General features: G+C 44.1%; 1 protein-coding gene and 1 long non-coding RNA gene across 2 annotated transcripts in view; one reads left to right on the top strand and one right to left on the bottom strand.

The window, feature by feature from the left end:
* Window positions 1-2055: 2055 nt before the first annotated feature.
* LOC117082501 lies at window positions 2056-6065 on the bottom strand. The gene is made up of 3 exons (XR_004436634.1): window positions 6053-6065; window positions 2988-2991; window positions 2056-2300 (listed from the first exon to the last, which is right to left on the bottom strand). It is a non-coding gene; the product is annotated as an uncharacterized LOC117082501 (long non-coding RNA).
* A 4462-nt stretch (window positions 6066-10527) lies between these two features.
* The window catches only part of MTPAP (mitochondrial poly(A) polymerase), a 37080-nt gene continuing 20332 nt past the window's right edge, over window positions 10528-27275 (top strand). Inside the window, exons 1-4 of the mRNA XM_033208748.1 lie at window positions 10528-10734; window positions 18867-19039; window positions 20070-20294; window positions 23511-23735. Of these exons, the coding sequence (XP_033064639.1) occupies window positions 10566-10734; window positions 18867-19039; window positions 20070-20294; window positions 23511-23735 (792 nt within the window). The 5' untranslated portion in view covers window positions 10528-10565. The remainder of the gene's footprint in view (window positions 10735-18866; window positions 19040-20069; window positions 20295-23510; window positions 23736-27275) is intronic.

Here is a 27275-nt window from a genome sequence, read left to right as displayed (position 1 = left end):
ATGTCTTTAAGGCAGAGATGGCTCATGCTATTTATTGTTTGTGGTTTAGGAATGCCTTTAAGCGGTTTTCCACCCCAGGTGGGCCAGGTGCTCCTTGCCCTCATTCTGGTAAATCCACAACCTTCTAGCATGGGTGTCATGGCCATCATGAACATGTCACAGTGCTGCAGAGATTTTGTTTATGGCCAGTTTTGGGGCCAGTTTACGGCCAGATTTTAGGGGGCCTGTTCCCAACAGCTCCCAACAGCACCCTAGAAGTGGCTCGAACTTTCCCCTCCCCAGAGCTCCACAGAGAACACAGCCAGCAGAGGATACATTCCCTGTCATCCAGAAATGGGTTTTATTCTCAGCTGAGGGACAGCAGAACTGGTAGAGACTGTCAGGCTACACAGCTGCCTGCACAGCACCCCCATGCTTGGTGGGGGGCAGGAGGGATGGTGGGGGCTGGCTGTCCACAGGCTGGGCATGACAGGAAGGCTACTGGAGGTGGCGCACTGTGGAGGGGCAATGTCAGGGGACAGCTTTCTTTTGTTGGGCCACAAGACACCACAGGGACAGCACACTGACTGATTCCCTGCACTAGAGGTGAGGCCGTTGGCCAGGTGTAGGTGTATGTGTGTGTGTGTGTGTGTGTGTGTGTGTATGTGTGTGTGTGTATACAATCTATAAATATATATATACACATATAAGTATTTATATTTTTTCTTTCTTTTTTTTTTTTTTGAGATGGAGTCTCGCTCTATTGCCCAGGCTAGAGTGCAGTGCATGATCTTGCCTCATTGCAACCTCTGCTTCCCAGGTTCAAGCAATTCTCCTGCCTCAGCCTGCTGAGTAGCTTGGACTACAGGCACTTGCCACCACACTCAGCTAATTTTTGTAATTTTAGTAGAGACGGGATTTCACCATATTGGCCAGGCTGGTCTCAAACTCCTGACCTTGTGATCCGCCTGCCTCGGCCTCCCAAAGTGCTGGGATTACAGGCGTGAGCCACCGCACCCAGCCTATTTATAGATATAGAACAGGGCAGGGGCACACCACAGAGGGGGCACAAGTTTTCAGCGACAGTCACAGCTGGATGTGTCAGCTCTCCACTACAACAGACTAAGTCACAAATGAAGGGGGCTAGCTTTGGGGCTGGGGGAGCCACCGTCAAGTCACAGAACAGCCGCCCAGGCAGGCTTGGAAAGGGAGGTCTCCGAGAAGAGGAGGGATCTGTTTAGAGGTTGAAGTGGGGCCTGAGGCTCTCAGGATGGGATGGATTTGCCTGATCTGATTGGCTGGTAGTTGGAGAGAAAGCAGAGAGGAAATGGGAGAAAAGTGAGCAGAGAGCTGGTGAGGCAAGCGCAGAGCAGGGGCAAAGCCGCAGCAGCTGTGGGAGGGATGAGGAGGGGAGGGCGCAGGTGTGGGTGTGGCAAGGTTCCTGGAAAAGAGGGGCTGGAAGGGAAAGGGGAGGAAGATGGAGGGAGGAGCCGGAGCTTCACAGGTAGGTCCTGGGGGCTGCGGTGGCCCTCCACACCCTACACATGCTGGCCTCTCCCCCTGCACCCAGGCAGTGCACCCACAGTTCAGACCAATGCTCAACCCCCTCCAGCTTCCCTCTTCTCTGGTCACCCTGTCTTCCAACCCACTGGCCCAGGGCCGCCTCTCATCCTGGGGAACCCCACACAACAGCCACCAGGCTTGAAGGAGAAAGAACACTGCTTGAACCAGGGTGGTGAAGCTAAAAGGGAAGGATGGCTGAAGGGTGCACCTGAGGCCCTTCTGGGTGGTCAGAAAGCCCAGGACCCTCTGAAGGGACCCTGGGGGAGGCAGGGAGAACAGGCAGCTGGATGCCACTGGCCATAGACTTATAAGCCTAAGAGGGGAGCCTCAGCTGGTTTGGGGGCTGCAGGTTGCATAGGTGAGACTGGGCCCTTCCTGCTGGTAAAAGCAGAAGAGGGAAAGTCCACGGCAGGGAAGGCAGGTGGACTCACTGGGCGGAGCTCAGCTGGGCCAGCAGGCACTGTGGTCCCCTTGGCTGAATAGCATAGGTGACCCCCAGGAGCAACAGGCCAAGGTGCATGAGCCCGCTGGCTGGCGATAGTGCTTCAGCGGGAGCCAGGGACCCTGCCTTCAGTCACATGCTAGCAGCTATGATGGTACCTGGAAGGGAGGGAAGGGGACTGTGTGTTCCTGCCTGGTCTGTGAGGTGTGTTGTGGGATGACCATGTGTATGGGACTCTCAAGGTTTTATCCTAGATCACCACTGGATTGCCGACAGATAGAGGAGGTGGGACCCTGACTATCACCCCTGCTCTGCACTCCCAGGCTGGGAGCTGGAAGCCCCTGCCCTGCACTCCCAGGCTGGGAGCTGGATGCCCCTGCCCTGCCAGCAGGATTCAGACTGCATGACAGGTGTGCCCAGGATGACGTTCGCAGGTCTCTGGCCGCCTCCGAGTCCGGCCACACACACAACCCCCTCCAAGTTCCCAGCCCCTACACCATAAACCACGAGCTCTCTGCTCTCTCTGATAGTTCCAGAAAGCACCCATGCCTGCCACCTTGGGCATGGAGTCAGTTCCAAGAGACCCCAGGCTTAGCCATGGAGGCTGGTGGGCTATGGGGCTGTGGGGTTCAGCCCTGGTACCTGCCTCCAGCCGGGATGCCCTGCACCTGCAGCCAGGAATTGTCCACGGGACCCCATGACCATGCTGATTGTGTTTGTGCTGATGTCACCGATGATGCTGAGTGCCTCCTTCAGCATGTGTTGCATGCGCAGCATCTCGTCAAGCTGCTGTGCTTGCTCTGCCAACTCCTCCATCAGTGCGTTCTGGTTGCCACATGAGTACAGGTTGGCCAGCAGCTCTGAGAATATGAACTCCTTGGTCTGGGAGTGGGCAAAAAGGGAAGGAGGTTGGGACCCGATGGCCTGTGCCACCTTGGCCGCCCTGTCAGGCCCTGCTGGGACCATGTGCTGGACTTGGAGCCCTGAGTACGTCTTTTCAGACGTGGCTTCTACACTGCTTAGACTCCAAGATCTGCCTCCCCACCGCCTTTTTTCATTCAGATGAGGACACTGAGGTCCAGAGGAAAAGTCACCTGTCCAAGGTCACAGATCTGGGAGGGGACCCAGGACCTATGAGGCCACCAGGACACCTGTCTACTCAGCTTTTCCTAAATTGTTTTTGGAGATAGGATCTCACTCTGTCGCCAGGCTGGAGTACAGTGGGCGAGATCACCGCTCACTGCAGCCTCAACCTCCTGAGCTCAAAGTGATCCTCCAATGTCAGCCTGTCAAGTAACTAGGACTACAGGCACCAAGCCCAGCTATTTTTTAAAATTTTGTGTAGATAGCAGGTCTCACTACGTTGCCTAGGCTGGTCTCAAACTCTTGGGCTCAAGTGATCCTCCCACCTTAGCCTTCCAAAGTGCTGGGATTACAGACATGGGCCACTGTGCCCAGTCCCATGTTATACCTGTGGGACAGCTCTGGTCTGGATGGTGCCTCCCTTCCTGGACCTGGTCCCATAGGGCTGGTCGGCGTTTCCCCTAGGCCAACATGGCCACCTGCATCCCCAGTGCCACAGGAGCCCCTTTCCCCCATGAGGCAGTGCATGCATGTTGTTGATCATAATGTGCATGATGGACTCAGGCGTGACACCAACCATGAGGTCCAGCAAGGTCTTGTTGACAATGGCCATGTAGGAGTCCACCAGGTTCTGGGTGGTCTCCATTTGCTGCTCCAGCAGTGAGGTCCATGGGGTGCATGAAGCTGTCGGAGGCATTCTCCTCAGCCTTGCTGGCCTGCCATGGAGAACACAAGGGCATCAGGGTGGCCAGGCCACGCAGCCAGGCTCCAGGAATCCCCAGGATCTCAGTCCCTCCAACGGTACCTGGAACATTGAGGCACAGAGAGAAGCCACTGGCCTGAACACACACCCAGCTCCCCACAGGCTCTAGAGCCCAAGCCCCACCCTAGGGATTCTGAGCTAATTGGTTGGGGGACAGCCTGGGCACCGAGAGTTTTCAGAGCTCACCTAATGATGGCAACATGTAGCCAAAGTTGAGAAACACTGCCTTTTGCTGTCTCCATGTGTGTCTGCCTTGCTTTCCCCATATTCCCCCAGGCTCCAGGCTCTGGGAGAACTACAAGAATTGAGAATTAACCCTCCCACCCAACCACTTTCTTCCCCTGCTGGGGAATCTCTGAGCCCTCCTTTTGGCTGTAGGCCTTGATGTAAACTCATCAGCCCAGGGATCAGGAGGCAGAAGTGGGGCTTTTGGGAGAGAGGAGAGTGTGAGCTTTGTAGTTACACAGACCTGCGTTCACATCCCAGCTCTGTGATTTTGGGAAAGGATCTGATTTGGTTACCCTGCAAAGTGGGGAAAGCTCCCCCTAGCAGGCGGGATCCTTTTGAGACTGAAATGAGAGAAAGCTGGGCAACAAGTGACTGCCTTCTGCCCCACCTCTGTGAGCAGGCCCTGTAGCATCTCCCTTGGTCCTTTGAGTTCTCAGCTTTAGCTCTCTTGCTTCTGCTCCTTCTCCTCACTCTCTTGGTGGCTAAGAGCCCTGCTTCTTCTCCTCACAGGTTAACCACTCTCCCCCGAGCTAAGTGACTCTCTTGCTAAATTCTGCAATGGCCTTGACTCACCAGTGGCCTGCAGGATCTGGCCCCTGCCTGCTTCTGCAGCCTTCTCTTGCTTTGCTCTTTCTCTCTGACTCTCTCACTCACCTCAGATCCCTGAGGCACTCTCCCTCCTACTTCAGGACCTTTGCACATGCTGTTCTCTCTGCTAGAAGCACTTCTCTTTGACAGTGAATGCCTTCTCAAATATTCCTCATTTGGGGTGCTGACTACCCACCCCATCAGATTAGGACCCTCAATATACACTCCTATATCTCCTCATACCTTTTCAATGAAAACATTTTTGCTCGTGTGATTTATGGCCATCTCCCTAACTAGACTGTAAGCTCCATGACATTAAGGGCCAGGTTGGTTTTCGTTCACCATTGTAACCCCAATACTTAGCACTGTGCCTGACACAAACTAGAGGCCATTTGGACCAAGTGCATAGGCTGTGTAGGCTTGCAACCCCTGTGGAAGTGTATGGATAAACATGAGAGGTCTGGGTGCAGTGGCTCATGCCTGTAATCCCAGCACTTTGGGAGGCCAAGGCTGGTGGATCACCTGAGGTCAGGAGTTCGAGACCAACCTGGACAACATGGTGAAACTCCATCTCCACTAAAAATGCAAAAAGTTAGCCAGGCATGGTGGTGGGTGCCTGTAATCACAGCTACTTGGGAGGCTGAGGCAGAAGAAATGCTTGAACCTGGAAGGCAGAGGTAAGCCAAGATCGCACCATTGCACTCCAGCCTGGGTGAGACAGCGAGACTCTGTCACAAAAACAACAACAACAAAAAGCCACAAGAAACAGAATGACTGCCTCCCCAGCATGGCTTGAGTGCCTACGGGGTGTGTCCAGGCAGGTATCATACGCTGGGTAGCATCAGAGGAGAGCCCTGCTTTTCTTTTACATGAGAAGGAAAGATTAGCGACGATGAACAGTCAGCTGTAGGATCATACAGTGTCTGCCCTGCCCCACTCAGGTCAGGGCCCCTGGGGACCAGGGACATGGGGCAGGGTACAGGGGGTTGCGGGGGGCTTTTGGAGGAACAGCAGCGAGTCAGTTCATTCTTGGCCCGGGACGCTGCCTCTGCAAGCGTGGATATTTGCCACTCTCATGCTCAGCCTGTTGGGTGCTGCTAACTTGAGCCTGTGTCACTTGTGGCATTTGGCATGTAAAAGATGCATCCTGATTTTCCAGCTTGGATCTCAAGGTAGTTGGAGGTTCAAAGTCTGAGGAGGATGAGTGTTTCAGTGGAGATGTCTGGATAACTTTTAGGATAAGTATATCCCAAATGTTGCAAAGAACATACTCATACAAAAAACTATTTGTGGTTTATCTGGTATTGTAGGTTAACTGCCTATTTTATTTGCTCAATCTGGCAACCCTAATCCTGGGGCTTCCTCATTTCCCCACGTGCTGTTTTGCCCTCCCTTCATTACACCACATTTGGCTCTTGGGGTACAAAGAGGACTGAGACTTCCCGTCCCTCAGGGAACTCACGGTCTAACATAAGACATAAGAATATGAATAGAGATCACCAAAGCAAGCAAACTCTATTTCTGAGAATTTGGGAGCCCTTGTTGGAATAGGGACAGTTTTAGAATTTAAAAAAGATCACAGATCATGGAACAGAATAGGAAGTCCAGAAATAAATCTGAATTTTTATAAGAACATACTTTTTAGCATGTGATAAAGGTGGCGTTAAGACCCCGTGAGCAAAGAAGAATTATTCAGTAAGTTTTGTTAGGGCAATTAATTAACTGCCTGGGAAAAAATCAAGTTAAAATTATTACTGCTTTAAACTTCATGCCAGAAACTAATTCCAGTGGTTGTAAAGATGTTAACAAATAAAACTATAAACATGCTAACAAACTAAGAGATAACAAAAAAAGAAATGAGTATTTCCATGATCTTGGGGATTATGAAGGACTTTCTAAGTGTGATGCTCAGTACTGTACAGAAGGTATAAAGAAAAATTGTTCTATTCATTGTAAATGTGTTTTTCTCAATAATTTCTTCTGTCTTTTCATTTGTTTTTCTGGTGTTTTGTAACACACAGGAGTTTTGATTTTTATATAATGAAGTATATCAGTGTGAGTATTCCCACTATATGAAGGTACTCATCAACAAACGGGAAAAAGACAAACACAGTAATAGAAAAAATGAGTCAAGGAAATACACCAGCATTCAGGAAAGAAGAAATACAAATGGGCAATGAATATATAAAATAATATTCATCTAGTAATAATAAAAAAAAAGCAAACTCAGTGTCAGTGAGTGTATTAGTCCATTCTCACATTGCTATAAAGAAATATCTGAGACTGGGGAATTTCTAAAGAAAAGAGGTTTAATTGGCTCACAGTTCCACGGGCTGTACAGGAAGCATGAGGCTGGCATCTGCTCAGCTTCTGGAAAGGCTTCAGGAAGCTTACAGTCCTGGTGGGGGGTGATGGGGGAGTGAGACGTCTCACACGGTGGGAGCAGGAGCAAGAGAGAGTGAGGGGGCAGATGCCACACTTTTAAATGACCAGATCTCATGATAACTCACTCACAATCATGCGGACAGTATCAAGGGGATGGTGCTAAACCATTCATGGGAAATCTGCCCCTGTGATCCAATTACTTCCCAGCCGGCCCTATCTCCAACATTAGGGATTGGAATTCAACATGAGATTTGGTGGGGACACGTGAGATTTGGAAACCATGGATATGGTTTTTCTCAATAATTTCTTCTGTCTTTTCATGTGTTTTTCTGGTGTTTTGTAACACACAGAAGTTTTGATTTTTATATAATGAAGTATGTCAGTGTGGGTATTCCCACTTTATGAAGGTATTCCTCATGGTTTCCAAGCCATGTCCATGAGGGTTTGGAAAAATGAGACTTTCATAACGGTTGTCTGAAGGTAAACTGGAGCAATTTTTCTAGAGAGCAATTTGCATTGAACGTCTTAAATCTGACCAGTAACTTCTAGTATTTTATTATAAGGAAAAAAAGTTGTACATCAGTTATGACTTACCTGGGGATATTGGCTACAATGTAGCTGATCATATTTTAAAAGCTGAAAACGATACAGATGTCTACAAATAAGGTATTAGTTGAATGCATTAAGCTCCATTCCCATCGTGAAACCCCATATGCAGGAAAGCCCAGGCTTGAAGCCATAGAATAGTCCTCCCCTTGCTGGGCTTACAGCATCCCCCAGCTTCTGATATCCCTCAAATCTGTAATAAGGCATAAACAATATACCTTAGCTTGAAGACAAAACAAAACAGTACATCTTTGCATTAGGCCCTTCCTGCATTGCTATAAAAAAAAAAAATCTGAGGCTGGGTAATTTACAAAGAAAAGAGGTTTAATTGGCTCATGATTTTGTAGGCTGTACAGGAAGCATGACACTGGCCTCTGCTTCTGAGGAAGCCTCAGGGAGCTTACAATCATGACAGAAGGCAAAGGGGGAGCAGGCAAGTCACATGGAGCAAGCGGGAGCAAGATGGAGGGGAAGTGCCACATGCTTTTAAACAACCAGGTTTCGGAGAACACATCCAATTATCACCAAGGGGATGGCGCTAAGACACTGATGAGGGATCCAGCCCCATGATCCAAACACCTCCCACCAGGCCACACAGCCAGCCATGGGGATTACGTCTTAACATGGATTTGGTGGGGACACAGATGCAAACCATATCAACCTTATAAAAATAAGCATTTACTTCATTTTAAACATTAAATGCAAAGTTTTCTTTTCTGGAAGATGCAGGCCAGTGAGCTAGAAGTAATACCTAATAACAGAATAGTTCTATAAAAATAGCTACTTCTGGCTGGGTGTAGTGGCTCACGTCTGTAATCCCAACATTTTGGGAGGCCGAGGCAGGTGGATCACCTGAGTTCAGGAGGTCAAGACCAGCCTGGGCAACATGGTGAAAACCCATCTCTATAAAAATACAAAAATTGGCGAGGCATGATGGCAGGTGCCTGTAATCCCAACTACTTGGGAGGCTGAGACAGGAGAATTGCTTGAACCCAGGAGGCAGAGGATGCAGTGAGCCAAGATTGCACTATTGCACTCCAGCCTGAGTAACAGAGCAAGACTCTGTCTCAAAAAAAAAAAAAAAAAAAAAAAAAGTAGCTACTGCCAAGTGGCTGGAGAACATTTTATTCTGCTAAAGGGATTAAATATCTCACACAAAAAATAAAAGGTCCTTACATCCATCCCCAGACTCATTGCTTACATAGGGCTTTCCTTGGAAATGTCAAAATAAAATATACTTCTACCTAACTTCGAGATTCTTCAGCATCCATGTGGGAGTGGCAGGACTCTGTGTGGCCTGAGGGTGGCCTTGAGTGTGTGCCCGAGTGGAAGGCCCAGGATCTAGGGACCAACCTGGGGTCAAATGGCACAGCCAACTTTTTTTTTTTTTAAGACAGAGTCTTGCTCGGTTGCCAGGCTGGCGGGCAGTGGCACAATCTTGGCTCCCTGCAACCTCTGCCTCCTGGGTTCAAGTGATTCTCCTGCCTCAGCCTCCCAAGTAGCTGGGATTACAGGTGCCCACCACCACACCTGGCTAATGTTTGTATTTTTGGTAGAGACAGGGTTTCACTATGTTGGCCAGGCTGGTCTCAAATTCCTGACCTTAGGTGATCCTCCCCTGCCTTGGCCTCCCAAAGTTCTGAGATTACAGGTGTGAGCCACCACACCCAGCCAGCACAGCCAACTTCTAATGAGGCCACCGTAGTTACTTACTGTCTCTGAGTCTCTGTGTTCTCATCCATGAAATGGGTTTAATCACCCAGAGTTGTTGAGATGATTAAAAAAGAAAATAGCTGCAAGGCAATATAGCACTATGCTAACACAAAGCTGGCTAGTTAGTTGCAGTGCTGGTTTGTCCTCTCTCACTTGAGAGGCCCCTCGCTTTCCTTTTGCCTCCAGCAGCAGTGTGTACCCTCGGGGGGCTGCCTTCAGTTGCAGGTTTCTCTGCACTGTTTGGTATGTCCTTTTCCCAGGCACCTGAGCAAGGGCCACGGGTTACGACACAGGTACTGAGGAAGAGCCTTGAATCGAGGGCAGAGCTCTGACTTTAAGCTTTGACTCCCCAGGTGTGACCTATAGCCAGTCCTTGTCTGATCTGTGCCTCACTTTCTCGTGTTCAAAATGAGAATACTGAACCAGTCCTCACCAATGCCTTTCCTATGCCTTTAAGATGAGGTACGTACTTCTCACTTGGAGGAGGGGCTGGCAAAACCACTTGAATTTTAATTTGAATGGAGGCATATTGGCAGAGGTTGTAAAATGTCCTCACATGGTTCAAGGAAAAAGATGATGCCCTGCCTGCTCCTGGTGCCCTTTCAGAGGTTAAAAGCCTTTCCGTTATTTTAACTTTTTTTTTTTGTTTGTTTTTTTCTGGAGACAGGGTCACGCTCTGTTGCACAGGCTTAAGTGCAATGGCGCGATCTCGGCTCAGTGCAATCTTCGCCTCCCGGGTTCAAGTGATTCTCGTGCCTCAGCCTCCCAAGTAGCTGGGATTACAGACCTGTCATCACGCCCAGCTAATTTTTTTTTTTGTATTTTTTAGTAGACACAAGGTTTCGCCATGTTAGCCAGGCTGGTCTCGAACTCCTGATGTCAGCTGATTCAACCGCCTCAGCCTCCCAAAACGCTGGGATTACAGGCAAGAGCCACCGCGCCCGGGCTCTGGCTCTATTTTCATGACGCTATTTACAAGAGTAGATGGCGCGCTCCTTCTGTGGAGCTTTTCATTTGGTAAACTGTATGACTGTGGAAATAAACCATGTCTGAAAGCTCAGGCATCTTCTTTTCGGCCTGAATTTCCTTTCTTCCTCTAAAACCGAACTTCTTTCACGTAGTTTGACCCTCGAGGCTTCCCATTTCTTTTGTTTCCCCCCCCCCCTCCCCTCGGGCGCATGCGCGAAAACGCGCTGACCTTTCAGCTTCGCGCTCATGCTTTTAATCATGGCGGTTCCTGGCGTGGGGCTCTTGACCCGTTTGCACCTGTGTGCCCAGAGAAGAACTCGAGTCCAGCGGCTTATCGTCAGACTTTTGAGTTGCCCAGGAACTGTGGCCGAAGACCTCAGGAGAGACGAGCAGCCTTCAGGGAGCGTGGAGACAGGTGATGGCGCCCTGGCCTTGGTTTGCTCTGTAGCTCCGTCCCACAGCGGGCGAGGAAGGGGGAAGAGTCCGGGATCACGGGGGAACGCGTGGCCTGTGGAAATGGCTATAGACCCTTTGGCAAGAGAGTGGGGCTGTGTCCTGTCCTCCTCTCCTCTGATCTCTCTAGGGGAACCCAGGGTCGCCGCTGTTGCTGAGGCAGAAGTGAGATGTGTGATATTTTTTCGGGGTGACTCCTGTGTACAGTAGTGGAATTGTTTAGACTTCCATGAAATTCAGATCAGGAACCCAGTTTGCTAGCACTCTACAGTTTGACGAAATAGTGTTCCCAATGATAGTAATGCTACACATCTGAGCCAATCGTTGCATCATTTACGTATATTTCTGATTTTGATACATTAAGTTGTTGCTGGAGGCCGAGTTATAGTGTAGCCTGATGAATCAAGAAGATTCTTGGTTCCTAGACATGGGGTTCTGCCTAACAAAGTGCTACCGTTTACTTTATTGTTTTTGGCCATTTTGAACCAAATCAATCTGGTAACAGATTTGAATTCACTACAACAGGCTGTTGTCCCGCGTTCGCTCTACATTTATATGCTTCTTTGTGTATTGAGAAGCCAGTGTTATTGAACTTCTCTTGTGACTCAAGAGCTTGTGTATTCTGTTTACAGTTCTTAAAACAATCTTGCAAGAAATGTATCACTGTGTCCATTTTATAGATGTAGAAAATGGCTGAAAGAGGTAAGTAGCTTAGGCAAGGTCACTAGCTCAGTTAATTTAGACGTTTAGTTAAATTATTAAATAAAATGTATTGATTTCTATGATTCCTTGGAGCTGTTTTTTTCCCTAAAATAAACTGGTGTCTTTATCAGACTGTATAAAAGACTTACGTTGACAGGCAGTGAGAAATCTTTATGAAATATTTAATTGAAATATTGATTGGATTGTATTTAGTGGAAGCTACTTCTGTTGAAAATTTCTAAGTAACGCTGAAAATCTGAGTATGGATTCTGCCAAAAAAGCTATTGTAATTTAACATTTGTATGGGAATTTATATTTGAGAGTGTGTTCATATGCACTTTGATACATAAAACAACCCCGTAGCGTAGGTATGTAAGAAAATACTGTCATTCCATTTTATAGATGAGAGAACAGGGCAGTCCAACGGTAGCTTAAGTAGTTCAAGCTAAACTCAGCTCTTCGGTGGCAAAAGTAAAAAAAACCTACTCTTTTTTTTTCTTTTCCGGGACGAAGTCTTCCTCTGTCGCCCAGGCTGGAGTGCAATGACAAGATCTGGGCTCACCGCAACCTAGGCCTCCCGGGTTCAAGTGATTCTCCTGCCTCAGCCTCCCGAGTAGCTGGGATTACAGGCACGTGGCACCACGCCTGGCTAATTTTTGTGTTTTTAGTAGAGATTGGGTTTCATCATGCCGGCCAGGCTGATCTTGAACTCCAGTACTCAGGTGATCTGCCTGCCTTGACCTCCCAAAGTGCTGGGATTACAGGCGTGAGCCACCACACCCAGCCAGTAAAACCCACTTCTAATTGCAAGGCTGTACTCTTCATTTACTGTAGCTTTGCTGTTTTTTTTCTTTTTTAAGAAAATTTTCATTTTGTATCATTAGAATAATATGACTAAATATTCAGGGATTCTTGCAGGAAATAACAAATAACAAAATGCTCATTTGGATGTCTTTACCATTTTAAAAAAGGACAGGTAACTACACCTTATACTCACCTAGAAGCATGCAATTTTATAATTGGAAGGAACCTGAGAAATATCCAATTCAGTTTTTCATTCAGTGTGCAGATTCATTACCAAAACATTCCTAGTAACAGTTTATAGCAATAAGGAACATTGTTTCATAAATCAGTCAATTCCATTTTTGGTTAGGCTCTAATGGTTGAAAAATATTTATAGTGAGCTAAAATCTGTTAATTTCCCATTTGCACATTTTTCAGTTTTGACATAGGTTTCTTGTGAGTAGTGGAAAGAGCTGTAGTAGAAAGAGAAAAAGAGTATGTAGTGTATTATTCAGGATTCTTTCTGATACAGGTAACATAAAATAACTCAAAATATCTTAAGTAGAAAAGGGAGACTATACCAATCTGTGTAACCAAACTCCAGGAAAAGACATATAGTATACTTTAAGGTCAATTGGATTGACGTGGTCAGTGTGAGATATTTTCATTTTCCTTAGCTATTTTTTGGTGGCCTTACAATCTTGGGCTCTTATACATGGGATGTTAATGGTGGGAGTGATGGTCACCAGCAGCTCCACGTTCACATGCTTGCGACTTCTGATTGCATCATGTGCCCACCCTTTGGATGAAGAGGAGGTATCCAAAATAGTCTGATAATCCCTATCTCATGGGGCGGGGGGTAAGTGTCACAGTTCCACAACAACTACATAGAGTGGTTTTTTACTCGCAGGGGTGTGCTGTTACCAGAACTGTTACCTGAACAGGTTTAGCTGTTGTTTGGATGCCAGCAGCCAAACAAACAACAGCTAAACTGCCAGAGGCTACCCATCTTATTAGGTATTTGACTTTGGGCAGTTTTTTCACCTGCAGTGATACCTACCCTGTCTATCTTAAAAGGTTATTGTGAGTTTCAGAAGAGTGACAGTGCTTGGAAAACTATTAAGAGAAGGTGCTATATATTATGTTTAAAGCCAGTGCTCAGCTCTCAGATTCTTATTAGTTTTTTTTCCCCAGACTGTAAATCCTCTTTTATTTGTAGAAATTGTGTATTAGAGTTTCTAGACTTTTTGTTATTCCTCTCTGGTTGCTGTCTGGCTTGTTAATATCTTTCATATCCATTACGTCCAGAGCAGAACATATACTCCATATGTGGCCTGATTAGTAAGTAGCAAAGAGGTGCTATTTCCCCTTAAATTTGGATTTTTAAAAACATTTGTCTTAATAAGGCCTGAAGTTCTTTATATGAATTCATTCTCTTTCTATCCTCAATCCAGAAGTTAAGACATTCCTTTGATGCATCAAACTTTCAGGCCTCTTTTATAAAACTATGCTAGGTTAGTTTTTTCCCCATTATATACATGCATCTTTATTTTGTTTTTAATTCTAAATACAGGGTGGTATTCTGTCTTTTTTTTATTTTTATTTTTATTTTTTCTTTTGAGAAGGAGTCTCTCAGTAGCCCAGGCTCTGGAGTGCAGTGGTGCTATCTCGGCTCAGTGCAACCTCTGCCTCCGAGCGATAATCCCGCTGGGATTACAGGCACGGTTACCACACTTGGCTTTTTTGTATTTTTAGTAGAGATGGGATTTCACCATGTTGGCCAGGCTGGTCTCGAACTTCTGACCTCAAGCGATCCACCCTCCCTGGCCTCCCAAAGTGCTGGGATTATAGGCATGAGCCACTGCGCCTGGCCTATTCAGTCCTTTCTTAATGTTAGTTTGTGCTTACCATATTGTATTATCAAGACCATTGCACATTCAATCTGTCATAAAATATTAGCACTTATTATTTCTTCCTTTTAATTTGTTATAGATTTGATAAACCTGTGGTGAGGCAGTAAATTACCTCAACTTTCTGTTCCTGCCTTCACAACTTTGTCATCGTGTCTACATCATTCTTAACCTACTGTTGTTTAAGGCTTTAGATTCTGCCTTTTTCATCTTCTCAAGCACAATGCTCCATTTTTTTAATGAAACTTTTCTATCTCATTCTCAAATGTAATCCCTGCTCTTTGCCGGCAGGGATATATTTGCATAAATGTGCAGAGAGACATTGCATACAGATGACATTGCAGTGTTGTTTATGATAGTGAAAAAGTGATAAACCACCTAAATATTTATCAATAGAGATTTGGCTAAACTATAATAAATACATATTTAAGAGTATGTAATTTTTTTTTTTTTTTTGAGACAGAGTCTCGCTCTGCCACCTAGGCTGGAGTGCAGTGGCCAGATCTCAGCTCACTGCAAGCTCCGCCTCCCAGGTTTATGCCATTCTCCTGCCTCAGCCTCTGGAGTAGCTGGGACTACAGGCACCCACCACCTCGCCCGGCTAGTTTTTTGTATTTTTTTAGTAGAGACGGGATTTCACCATGTTAACCAGGATGGTCTCGATCTCCTGACCTCGTGATCCACCCGCCTCGGCCTCCCAAAGTGCTGGGATTAGAGCACCCGGCAAGAGTATTTAATTTTTAAAAGAAATAAAGTAAATATGTTTCTTCTGATATGGGAAAATGTCCCCAGTATATTAAATATCTTACAGCATGTTACACAGAATATATAGTAAGATTTCAGTTGTGTAAAAGATGTGTATCTATGGATACGAGTGTATATGTTTACATATGCCTTGAAAATGTCTGAAAAGGTAAGTACCACAATTTAATGGTTGGCTGTTAGGGTAAGAGGACTGGGAGAGGATTTATGCTTCTACTTTAGAAAATTCTACACTGTTTGGGTTGGGCGTCATGGCTCACACTTGTAATCCCAGCTCTTTGGGAGGCCGAGGCAGGAGGATCACCTGAGGTCAGGAGTTCAAGATCAGCCGGGCCAACATGGTGAAACCCCTTCTCTACTAAAAATACAAAAATTAGCCTGGTGCAGTGGCATGTGCCTGTAATCCCAGCTACTCAGGAGGCTGAGGCAGGAGAATTGCTTGAACCCCAGAGGCAGAGATTGTGGTGAGCCGAGATCACACCACTGCACTCCAGCCTGGGCAACAGAGCGAGACTCTGTCTGAAAAATAAAAAAGAAAAAGAAAATTCTACACTGTTTGACTTTACTTTTGCAATAAGCAGTTGGACATCAGTTTAGACTCAGTAAAAAATCAGAGACAAGAGTGTGTAGGTGTCAGTCACAACTGAAAAAGTAGTAAGGTGGTCTAGGCAGAGCCTATAGCATAAGAGAAGGAAATAAGGACCACTTGGAGGAAGGACAGTTGGTAGACTGAGGTCTGATTGAAAAGAATAGCCTCTGTCCTCAATATGGAAGAAAGGATTCTTCCGTATTGTTAAGTAAATACAACACTATGAATTACATTCTTTCATAGTTGTTAAAGTTAAGTTAATACAGAGGTGGAAGAGGTTCTGCCATGGAGGGTCAGAAGTCTTCACAGACCTGAGCAAGATTTGAAGGATAAATGGGAGTTTGCCAGACAGAAAATGAGAAGGTGGGCATTCCAACTAGAAGGAAGAAGACATAGATAGTTCACAGCATGTGATAGTATTGTGTGTGTATAGTACCATATGTGAAAAGTGCAACAGAAAGAAATGGTTTAAGTGACATGAAAGAGGGGAGATGGGACATGGTGCAAGCACTTTATAGCCATGCTATGGAGTTTAGATGTGATCTTAAAGGCATTTAATCCTTCAATGGGGAAGCCATTAAAGGATTTAAGCAGAGAAGCCAAAGAAAAGACTTAAAAAAAAAAAGACCATTTTTTAAAGAACATTTTGGCAGTTATGTGGAGGATAGCTTGAGAAAAACAAAACTGGAGTGAATGAGACTAGTTTGGGAGTCAGATTATTATGATACAGGCCTAAAATAAGAGATTGATGTTAAAGAATTGTCATTGGGAATGGTGGCGAAGGCACATAGTTAAAAGCTGTATTTTCAGGCTTGTGGTGGTGTCATGCCTGTAATTTCAGCACTTTGGGAGTCCAAGGAGGGAGGATTGCTTGAGGTCAAGAGTTCAAGACCAGCCTGACCAATGTGGGGAAACCCCGTCTCTACTAAACATACAAAAATTAGCCGGGCATCGTGGCGCATACCTGTAATCCCAGCTACTGGGGAGGTTGAGGCACGAGAATCACTTGAACCTGGGAGGCAGAGATTGCAGTGAGCCGGGAGTGTGTCATTGCACTTCAGCCTGAGTGACAGAGGGAGACCTTGTCTCTTAAAAAAAAAAAAAAAAGATAATAAGATAGTGGGCTTGTAGTATTTCCTTGATCCATCAGTTTCATAGCCTTTTTGAAGAAAATGAGGCTAAAAGTTTCTGCTGATTTCTATCCATCATTTACATTTTCTGCTCTATTTAATTTCTTTGGAATTTTAAGGGTTTTGTTGTTGTTGTTGTTGTTGTTTTAAGACAGAGTCTCCTTCTGTCACCCAGCCTGGAGTGCAGTGGTGCAATCCCGGCTCACTGCAACCTCCTGGGTTCAAGTGATTCTCCTGTCGCAGCCTCCCAAGTACCTGGGACTACAGGCACACGCCACCACGCCTGGCTAATTTGGCCAGGCTGGTCTCAACTCACGACCTCAGGTGATCCTCCTACCTTGGCCTCCCGAAGTGCTGGGATTACAGGCGTGAGCCACTGCGTCTGGCCTTGTTAAGGGTATTGATATCAGACTTGGTGGTTTATGATCTCTAGAGTCTACCATTCCAGACTTTTTAAAGAAACACCTGGCCGGGCGCGGTGGCTCAAGCCTGTAATCCCAGCACTTTGGGAGGCCGAGACGGGCGGATCACGAGGTCAGGAGATCGAGACCATCCTGGCTAACAGGGTGAAACCCCGTCTCTACTAAAAATACAAAAAACTAGCCGGGCGAGGTGGCGGGCGCCTGTAGTCCCAGCTACTCCGGAGGCTGAGGCAGGAGAATGGCGTAAAACCCGGGAGGCGGAGCTTGCAGTGAGCTGAGATCCGGCCACTGCACTCCAGCCCGGGCGAAAGAGCAAGACTCCGTCTCAAAAAAAAAAAAAAAAAAAAAAAATACAGACCATAAGACTGAAGAAACACCTTAAACTACTTAACTGGAAGTTAAAATCTTGGGGGAATTTAGTTGTTAACATTCAGGTTTGCGCTTTAATACTCTCTTAGAACTTGAATAATTTTTTTCTCTCTACGCTTAGTTCATTTGTTGGCCTTCCCATCGTGGCTAGTGGGTTATTAATATTTAATTCTTGACTGTCACAATTCTTGTCTTGATTCCCCGTGATTGTAAAACTCCTGGCCTCTTTCTTTCGTTAGTGAAATTATCAGTGAACTCTTCATGGGCAGCAGCGAGGTTTTAAATTCTTTGATTTCCCTGATACAGAGCACATGATAGTTGGTAACTCATTGTTAATTGTTTGAGCCAGATCAAGACCCTTGAGAAAGAAAAACGCCTTAATAGCTTACTTCAAAACACCAAATTTCCCAACTCATTGTCTTGTTACAATCAGCCTTGTAATAATTTCTTTTAGTCTTTGGAATGTTACAATTTGCACAATTTTGTATGTGCTTATTTGTGTAAGTATTAAATAAGTGATTTTGCTTTCCCGGTTTTGTTTTTAAAGTTTTGTGGAACTCCGTTTTCAGCACTTTGCATCAAGCGTAGTAAATCAAAACAGAGAAAGTGGGCAGTTTTAACAGCAGTCATGGGAGAGTAGCCAAACGAACACTGAAGGTGCAGTAATTCCACCTTATCTGTGTTTCCATTGTCCACAGTTTCAGTTCCTCACAGTCAACCGTGGTCCACAAATAGGTGAGCACAATACAATATGATATTTTGAGAGAGAGAGACCACATGCATATAACTTTTATTGCAGTATATTGTTAGAATTGTTCTATTTCATTATTAGTTGTTGTTAATCTCTCTCTCTCTCTCTGAGACAGAGTCTTGCTCTGTTGCCCAGGCTGGAGTGCAGTGGTGCAATCTGAGCTCACTGCAATGTCAGCCGCCTGGTTTCAAGTGATTCTCCTGTCTCAGCCTCCCAAGTAGCTGGGACTACAGGCGTGCGCCACCATGCCTGGCTAATTTTTGTGTCTTTAGTACAGATGAGGTTTCACCATGTTGGCCAGGCCGATCTTGAACTCCTGACCTCAGGTGATCCACCCACCTCAGCCTCCCAAAGTTCTGGTATTATAGGCATGAGCCACCAAGCCTGGCCCATTGTTATTAATCGCTTACTGTGCCTAATTTATGTATAGGATAAAACATTGTATATATAGGGCTTGGTAATATCCAAGGTTTTAGGTATTTACGGGCATCTTGGGACATAACCCCTGTGGGTAATGGGGGGACTACTGTAGTATAGTTTAACCCTTATAAAGGAAGAGAAAAAGAATAGGTGAAGTTGGTTTTAGTCATATATAAAGTCTTTAAAACACCGTATCAAATATTTTTAAAATTTTATGTGTGTGCGTGTGGTGGAAATGTTTTTGTCTCATTCATAGGCTTTGAAGACAAGATTCCTAGAAAGAGATTCTCTGAGATGCAAAATGAAAGGCGAGAACAGGCACAGCGGACTGTTTTAATACATTGTCCAGAGAAAATCAGTGAAAACAAGTTTCTTAAATATTTATCCCAACATGGACCTATTAATAATCATTTCTTCTATGAAAGCTTTGTAAGTATTTGAAAAACAATCTAACTTGTTTATGCTTTTCAAGGGTGGAGGTCTCCATTAGTTGTTTTTTGCTGCTGCCTTTTGCAGTATGGTAGTTAGGCTCTCTTTGATACACTGCACCTTCCTTATCTGGATTTCTTTAATGAGTTTTGTTTTCCATATGAGACTACAAATTTTTATAGCAGTATTTTAGGATTTATAAGTCATTTATGACTGATTTCATTATTTGAATGCTTAATTTTAAGAGACGGAGTCCAACTCTGTTGCCTATGCTGGAGTGTGGTGGCTGTTGGCAGGTAGGATCATAGTGCACTACAGCCTTGACTCCTAGGCTCAGGTGATCCTCCTGCCTCTGGAGTAGCTGGGACTACAGTCCTGCACCTCCACGCCCAGCTTGAATACTTTAGAGAGTCCCTTTAACTTGCGGATGAAGGCCAGTGGGAGGGGATCTTTGTTTTGCCTTTGGGTTTTTCTGTTTCATTCTTTTCAGTCTATTCAGCTTCTCTTAACTAACATCGTTTTAAGGTTCCTTTTCTTTTCTTTCTTTTTTTCTTTTTTTTTTTTTTTGAGATAGAGTCACTCTGTTGTCCAGGCTGGAGTGCAGTGGCATGATCTCGGGTCATTGCAACCTCTGTCTCCTGGGTTCAAGCGATTCTTCTGCCTCAGCCTCCCAAGGAACTGGACTTACAGACACCCGCCACCACTTCTAGCTAATTTTTGTATTTTTAGTAGAGTCGGCGTTTCACCATGTTGGCCAGGCTGGTCTTGAACTCCTGACCTCAGGTGATCTGCCCACCTCCACCTCCCAAAGTGCTGGAATTACAGGTGTGAGCCACTGTGCCCGGCCCAGTGTTCCTTTTCTTAATCTACTTAAAGTGAATAAAACTAATGCTGTGTTAGAATCATATCATTTGTAAATTTTAATAACTTGATATTTTGTAGCATTATAATTGTTTTAAAATATGAGCTAAAATAGTATGTTAGATATATTGTGAAATGTGTTCTGTTTTTTCTTATGTTTTTAATATAGGGTCTCTATGCTGTTGTAGAATTTTGCCGAAAGGAAAGTGTAGGTTCACTGCAAAATGGGACTGAAACTCCAAACATGGCCATGGAGACTGCAATTCCATTCAGATCACGTTTCCTCAGTCTGAAGTTGAAAAACCAGACTTCTAAACAGCCATGCATACAGTCGAGTAATCAGTTGCCACCTTCAAACAGGAAGCTCTTTGAATTACTTTGTTATGCAGAAAGTGTAAGTTTTTAGGTATACTTCAACTTTGAGAAATATGCATCTTTTTAATGAACAATAAAGATTTGTATAAAATATTCAAGCTACATAATTGTTTAATGGGTATAGATCTTCAGTTTTACAAGGTGAAAAGAGTTACGGAGATGAATCGTGGTGGTGGATGCATAATGAGATGAAAGAGTTTTTCTATTTCTAGCTTTCTAAGAATGTCATCATGCTCAACACATTGAGTAGATGTTGAATTTTGACATTTGAGATTATCTTGATGACTGCCGTGTAATCTTGCGATTATATATGGTTTTTCTCCTGATGTCTTTTCTTTCCCCTCCTAATGTCTTAATGTAGTGAATTGTAGATTCACTGTAGATTTCCTCATGTCAAGTCATTCTTGCATTCACAGAATAAACCCTACTTAGTCAAGGTGTATTTTAAAAAATGCATTATTACATTTGTTGTGCTAATATTTTTATTACAATGTTAGTATCTCTATAAATAAATGGGATTGTATTTAAAAAATTCAAACTGCAGGATATGTTGAATGAAAAGTGATAGTAATCCTTATCTGCTCCTTCCCCGCCATGCCCCATTTGTACTCACAGGTAACCACATTCTTCTGAAGTTTTGGGCCTTTTGAACAATTTAGGTTTTCTTTCTGTTTCCAGCATAATGACATAAAATTGTACATGGTTTTCTGTCAATTTTAAAATGTCTTCTTTCTGATTCTCTCTCTGTCTCTCTTTTATTTTGAGACGGAGTCTCCCTCTGTTGCCCAGGCTAGAGTGCAGTGGCATGATCTTGGCTCACTGCAACCTCCTCCCTGGTTCAAGCAGTTCTCATGCTTCAGCCACCCGAGTAGCTGGGACTATAGGCACGCACCACCATGCCCAGCTAACTTTTGTATTTTTAGCAGTGACGGGGTTTCACCACTTTGTCCATGCTGGTCTCGAACTCCTGACCTCAGGTGATCTGCCCACTTCGGCCTCCCAAAGTGCTGGAATTATAGGCGTGAGCCAGCATGCCAGGCCCAAGATTCTGTCTCTTTTCTCTGTTCAAATATTGTTTGTATTTGTCTTGGTGGGTTTTTTTTGTTTTTTGTTTTTGTTTTTTTAGACAGACTCTTGCTCTGTCACCCAGGCTGGAGTGCAGTGGCGTGATCTCAGCTCACTTAAAGCTCTGCCTCCCAGATTCACGCCATTCTCCTGCCTCAGCTTCCCAAGTAGCTGGGTCTACAGGTGCTCGCCACCATGCCTGGCTAATTTTTTGTATTTTTAGTAGAGATGGGATTGCACTGTGTTAGCCAGGATGGTCTCGATCTCCCGGCCTTGTGATCTACCCACCGTGGCCTCCCAAAGTGCTGGGATTACAGGCATGAGCCACCGCGCCCCACCTGTCTTGGTGTTTCTTACTCAGACTTGCCAGACCTTGCTAGTCTTTCCAAAGAATCAACTCATGGCTTTATTTATCAAAATACTATTTTCAAGGTTTACTTTTCTAATAAGAAAATTTTTGCTTGTAGTCTATTTCCTTTTCTTTTATTATTATTATTATTATTATTATTGAGACAGAGTTTCGCTCTTGTTGCCCAGGCTGGAATGCAGTGGCATGATCTTGGCTCAGTGCAACCTCCACCTCCCAGGTTCAAGTGATTCTCCTGCCTCAGCCTCCCAAGTAGCAGGGATTACAAGCATGTGCCACCACAACTGGCTAATTTTTTGTGTTTTTAGTAGATTCAGGGTTTCACTATGTTGGCCAGGCTGGTCTCGAACTTCTGATCGCATGTGATCTGCCTGCCTTGGCCTCCCAAAGTGCTGAGATGATAGGCATGAGCCACCAAGCCTGGCCTCTTTTTATTTTTGAATTGAATGCTTAGTTCAGTTATTTTATTTTGTTTTGTTTTGTTTTATTTTATTTTATTGTGTTTTATTTTATTTTATTTGATACGGAGTCTTGCCCTCTTGCCCAGGCTGGAGTGCAGTGGTGCAATCTCAGCTCACTATAGCCTCAAACTCCTGGACTCAAGTGTCCCTCCCACCTCAGCCTCCTGAGTAGCTGGGACTACAGATGCATTCCACCACGCCCAGCTAGTTTTTGAATTTTTTTGGTAGAGTCAGGGTTTCATCATGTTGCCCAGGTTGGTCTCAAACTCCTGAGCTCAAGCAATCCTCTCACCTTGGCCTCCCAGTGGATTATAGGTGTGAGCTACTGTGCCCAGCCAGTTGATATTTTCAATGTTGGTTTCAAGTAAGAGCATTTGAAGCTTTTTTTTTTTTTTTTACTTCAGATACTCCAGTACACAGTTTCAGTATGTGATCATTTTAATGCCAGTCTTCTAGTGGATAGACAGGATTGTTATTCTGAGAAACTGAGAGGTCTTGGGCCTTCATTACTTGAATATTTCTAGTTTTTCTTGCCCTTTAACATTGATCTTTCATCCCCTTGGGTTTAAAATGTCTAACATGTGGTTTTAACCTCTTCTGGAGTACTTTACTACTTTCATTTTCTTAAAACAATACTTTATACTCATTGCTTACAAAGTTTTAATTCTAGCCAACTTTTATTTTGCTAGTGGCATTCCTCAGAGCTTTTTAAAAATTTTAAAATATTATATAATTTATTTCTTTAATGAAATAGAGATGAAGTCCTGCTGTGTTGCTCAGGCTAGTCTCAAACTCTTGGCCTCATGTGATCCGCCTCAGCCTCCCAAAGTATTGGGATTACAGGCATGAACCACTGCGCCTGGCATCCTCAGTGGTTTTTTGAGTATTTTTTTTAATCCACTTTTAAGACTGAACAAGAAAATGTTGCATATTTCTATCTTTTTGAGACAGAGTCTTGCTGTCGTTGCCCAGGCTGGAGTGCAATGGTGCGTTCTTGGCCCACCACAACCTTTGCCTCCTGGGTTCAAGCAATTCTCCTGCCTCAGCCTCCTGAGTAGCTGGGATTACAGGCATGTGCCACCACACCTGGCTTATTTTATATTTTTAGTAGAGATTGGGTTTCTCCATGTTGGTCAGGCTGGTCACCAACTTCCGGCCTCAGGTGATCCACCCACTTCAGCCTCCCAGAGTGCTGGGATTATAGGTGTGAGCCACCGTGCCAGGCTTTGCGTATTTCTAGGTTAGGTCTCCAAAGCCACCAAACCTTTCAAAGTAAAATGGTAACTCTTTTAGATGACCTGTACTTTTTCTCTATTTTGTTGGTTTTGTTTCGGCTAGCTAGATAGACGATCAGCTGAACACTCTCTTGAAGGAGTTCCAGCTAACAGAGGAGAACACTAAGCTCCGATATCTCACCTGTTCTCTTATTGAAGACATAGCCGCCGCATATTTTCCGGACTGCGTAGTCAGACCCTTTGGCTCCTCAGTCAACACTTTCGGGAAGTTAGGATGTGATTTGGACATGTTTTTGGATCTAGATGAAACCCGAAACCTCAGCACTCACAAGGTAAGGGTATTTCTCTTGAACACTGTAATCATTTAAAGTTAAGAAAGTAGAAAAAGAAAAATCTTTGAACTTAATAAAATAAAACTGTTGATTTCTAAACTTATTAAACATTGTGGTTAAAGAATAAGGTATATTTGTTATTGATTCTTTGGAATTGTAAAGTCTTTCTTTGTGTTATATGTGATAATTTTTGTGAATATTCTGTACACATGCAATCAGAGAGTTCATTTCAAGGGTTCAGAAATTTTTCAGTTAGGTCAAAGTTGCCTATTTTGTTATTCAAATTATGTATCTTAACTAATTTTTTCTTTTTAACCTTGTGATCTAGTTACTGAGATGTTTTCCCATCTCATGATTCTTGGTTTTGTTTATTTCTTTTTAAAAATCTTTTGATTTTTGTTTTATCCAAAGGCTATATTAGCTACATATAGGTACATGATTATTATATTTCCTTATTGGATTGTTTTATTATATCCCTCACACCTGCTTTTTTCATCACTATACATGCTTTTGTCTTAAGTTCTATTTTATTTGTTAATGTGGCCGCTTGATATTTGTCTCACATGTCTTGTGTTTCTTTATTTTCAACCTTTATATATGTTATTTTAGTTTGGGTGTATCTCTTATAAATAGCAGTATGCTTTTGCTCCAGGCTATCAGTCTTTGAGTTCAATATGTTTATTGTTACTACTGATCATTCTTAGGCTGATTTCTCCTGTTTTATTTTTTATTTCCTATTTTCTGTGCTTTTGCTTTTCACTTTCTTTCTTTTTTTTTTTTTCTGAGGCAGAGTCTCGCTCTGTTGCCCAGGCTGGAGTGCAGTGGTGCAATGTGGGTTCACTGCAACCTCCGCCTCCCGGGTTCAAGTGATTGTCCTGCCTCAGCCTCCTGAGTAGCTGGGATTACAGGTGCCTGCTACCACGCCCAGCTGATTTTTGTAGTTTTTTAGTAGAGATGGGGTTTTACGTCCTTGGTCAGGCTGGTTTCGAACTCCTGACCTCAGGTGATCTACCCCCCTCGGCCTCCTAAAGTGCTGGGATTGCAGGCATGAACCACCATGCCCAGCAGCTTTTCACTTTCTTTCTTCCTTTTATTAGATTACTCCTACTTTATTCCCGCACTTCCTTCTTACCCCTTTTTTTCTCTTGCAAGTTTGGATATTATTTCTTCCATTTATGTTCTCTTTAGCATGCATGTCTAACAGGGTAAAAGTAACCAGTATCTCTTCCATCCTCCCAAACAATGTAAAGGATGCCTTAATTTAATTACACTGTTGAAGAAGCTATTTATTTTTATTTTATTTTGTTTTTATTATTATACTTTAAGTTCTAGGGTACAACATCTGCACAAGGTGCAGGTGTGTTACATATGGATACATGTGCCATGTTGGTGTGCTGCACCCATCAGCTCGTCATTTACATTAGATACATCTCCTAATGCTATCCCTCCCACCTCCCTCCACTGCACAACAGGCCCCGGTGTGTGATGTTTCCCTTCCTGTGTCCAAGTGATCTCATTGTTCAGTTCCCACCTGTGAGTGAGAACATGTGGTGTTTGGTTTTCTGTCCTTGTGATAGTTTGCTTAGAATGATGGTTTCCAGCTTCATCCATGTCCCTACAAAGGACATGAACTCATCCTATTTTTATTTTTATTTTTTTGTTGGAGACAGAGTCTCTCGCTCTGTCACCCAGGCTGGAGTACAGTGACGTGATCTCAGCGCACTGCAACTTCCGCCTCCCGGGTTCAAAAAATTCTCCTGTCTCAGCCTCCCAAGTAGCTGGGACAGCAGGCAGATCCCACCATGCCCGGCTAATTTTTGTGTTTTAGTAGAGACAGGGATTCACCGTATTGGTCAGGCTGGTCTTGAACTCCTGACCTCAGGTGATCCACCCACCTCAGCCTCCCAAAGTGCTGGGTTTATAGGTGTGACTCACCACACCCAGCCAAGGCTATGTGTTTTTATACAGTGTTTACTTTCTATGGCTCTATCTTTCCTTACATCTTTCAAACTAGTAATGAACATCAGTCTTTATGTGGATGTCCAGTTGATACTTCAGACAATGTTTTGAAACAGCTTATGTTCATCTTCCTACAAATGTGCTAAGTTCTTATAACAGTTCTGTATGTTTCACATGTTAATTTGTGGCATTTTAGCTTTGCCAACCATCTTTTAATTCTGCTTCTAAGTTGTTATCTTTTGTATTCATAATTTCACAATCCCTCATAAACTCTCACTTAGATTATTATAACTACATTCTGTTTCCACTTATTCCTTGTGTCATGCCTTGGTATTTCAACCTTCAGTCTTTGTTGGAGTTACCTTCACTCACAGTTTGAATGTTCCCACAAACTTAGAATGCTTCTTTTCTTTAGCATAGTATTGAAATCCTCTGTCTCTTAATTAATTTTAGTCATCATTTCTCATTATGTATTGTTACATAGCCAATTTTCCAACCACATTGTTTTTGTTTTTCTTTTTTTTGAGACAGAGCTTTGCTCTGTCACCCAGGCTGGAGTGCAGTGGCATGATCGTGGCCCACTGCAATCTCTGCCTCCTGGGTTTAAGCAATTCTCCTGCCTCAGCCTCATGTAGCTGGGACTTCAGGCGCCTGCCACCGCTCTCAGCTAATTTTTGTATTTTTAATAGAGATGGGGTTTCGCCATGTTGGCCAGGCTGGTCTGGAACTCCTGACTTCAGGTGATCCACACACATTGGCCTCCCAAAGTGCTGGGATTACAGGCTTGAGCCACCATGCCTGGTGCCAACCACATTGTCTAATTACCATTTCCAGTAATAGAAGGCGCTTGTAAATATCATAATGATCAAACAGTTGTTCTGTGCCTTCACTCAGGAGTGCACCTTCCCTCCATTCCCCAACTGTCACTCTTAACACAGCTTTCAAGGTCTGGTTCTAATTCTACCTTCTTGAAACCACCCTTGATTTTTTTCTCCACTCTAGCCAAAAGTAATCACTCCTTTTTTGTAGTATCTTGCTGGTATTTCTATCTGTCTTCAAATTTCTTCTGTCATGTTTACTGAGTAGCTGATGTGTATGTCTCCCACTATATCATAAACTTGGGCAGATAGGAATCATGTCTGTTCACATACTTATTCCACAGTACTGTGTACTTAATTTACTCACCGTATGCTTATTGAATTGAAACTAGCCAGCAGTAGGAAAGAGATATTTCTCCATATTTTTTGGAAATATGTTTTTGTTCAAGATTATAATAGCTTTGCTAGTAAAAATATTAAAAATAAAATACAATTAAATAAAAAAATAAAAATTAAATGGGTCAGTTTTTATTATTATTATTATTATTATTACTATACTATTTTGAGATGAGGTCTCACTCTTTCCCCCAGGCTAGGGTACAATGGCATGATCTCAGCTCGCTGCAACCTCTGTCTCCTGGGCTCAAGCAATTCTCCTGCCTCACCCTTCTGAGTAATTGGAACTACAGGCTTACACCGCTGCTCCCAGCTAATTTTTTTTTAGAGATAGTGTTTCATCATGTTGCCCAGGGTGGTCTCGAAC

This window comes from Trachypithecus francoisi, unplaced genomic scaffold (assembly GCF_009764315.1).
Source record: "Trachypithecus francoisi isolate TF-2019V2 unplaced genomic scaffold, Tfra_2.0 Lachesis_group9, whole genome shotgun sequence".
NCBI classification, from domain to species: Eukaryota; Metazoa; Chordata; class Mammalia; order Primates; family Cercopithecidae; genus Trachypithecus; species Trachypithecus francoisi.
This window is presented reverse-complemented; position numbering and strand designations above follow the sequence as displayed.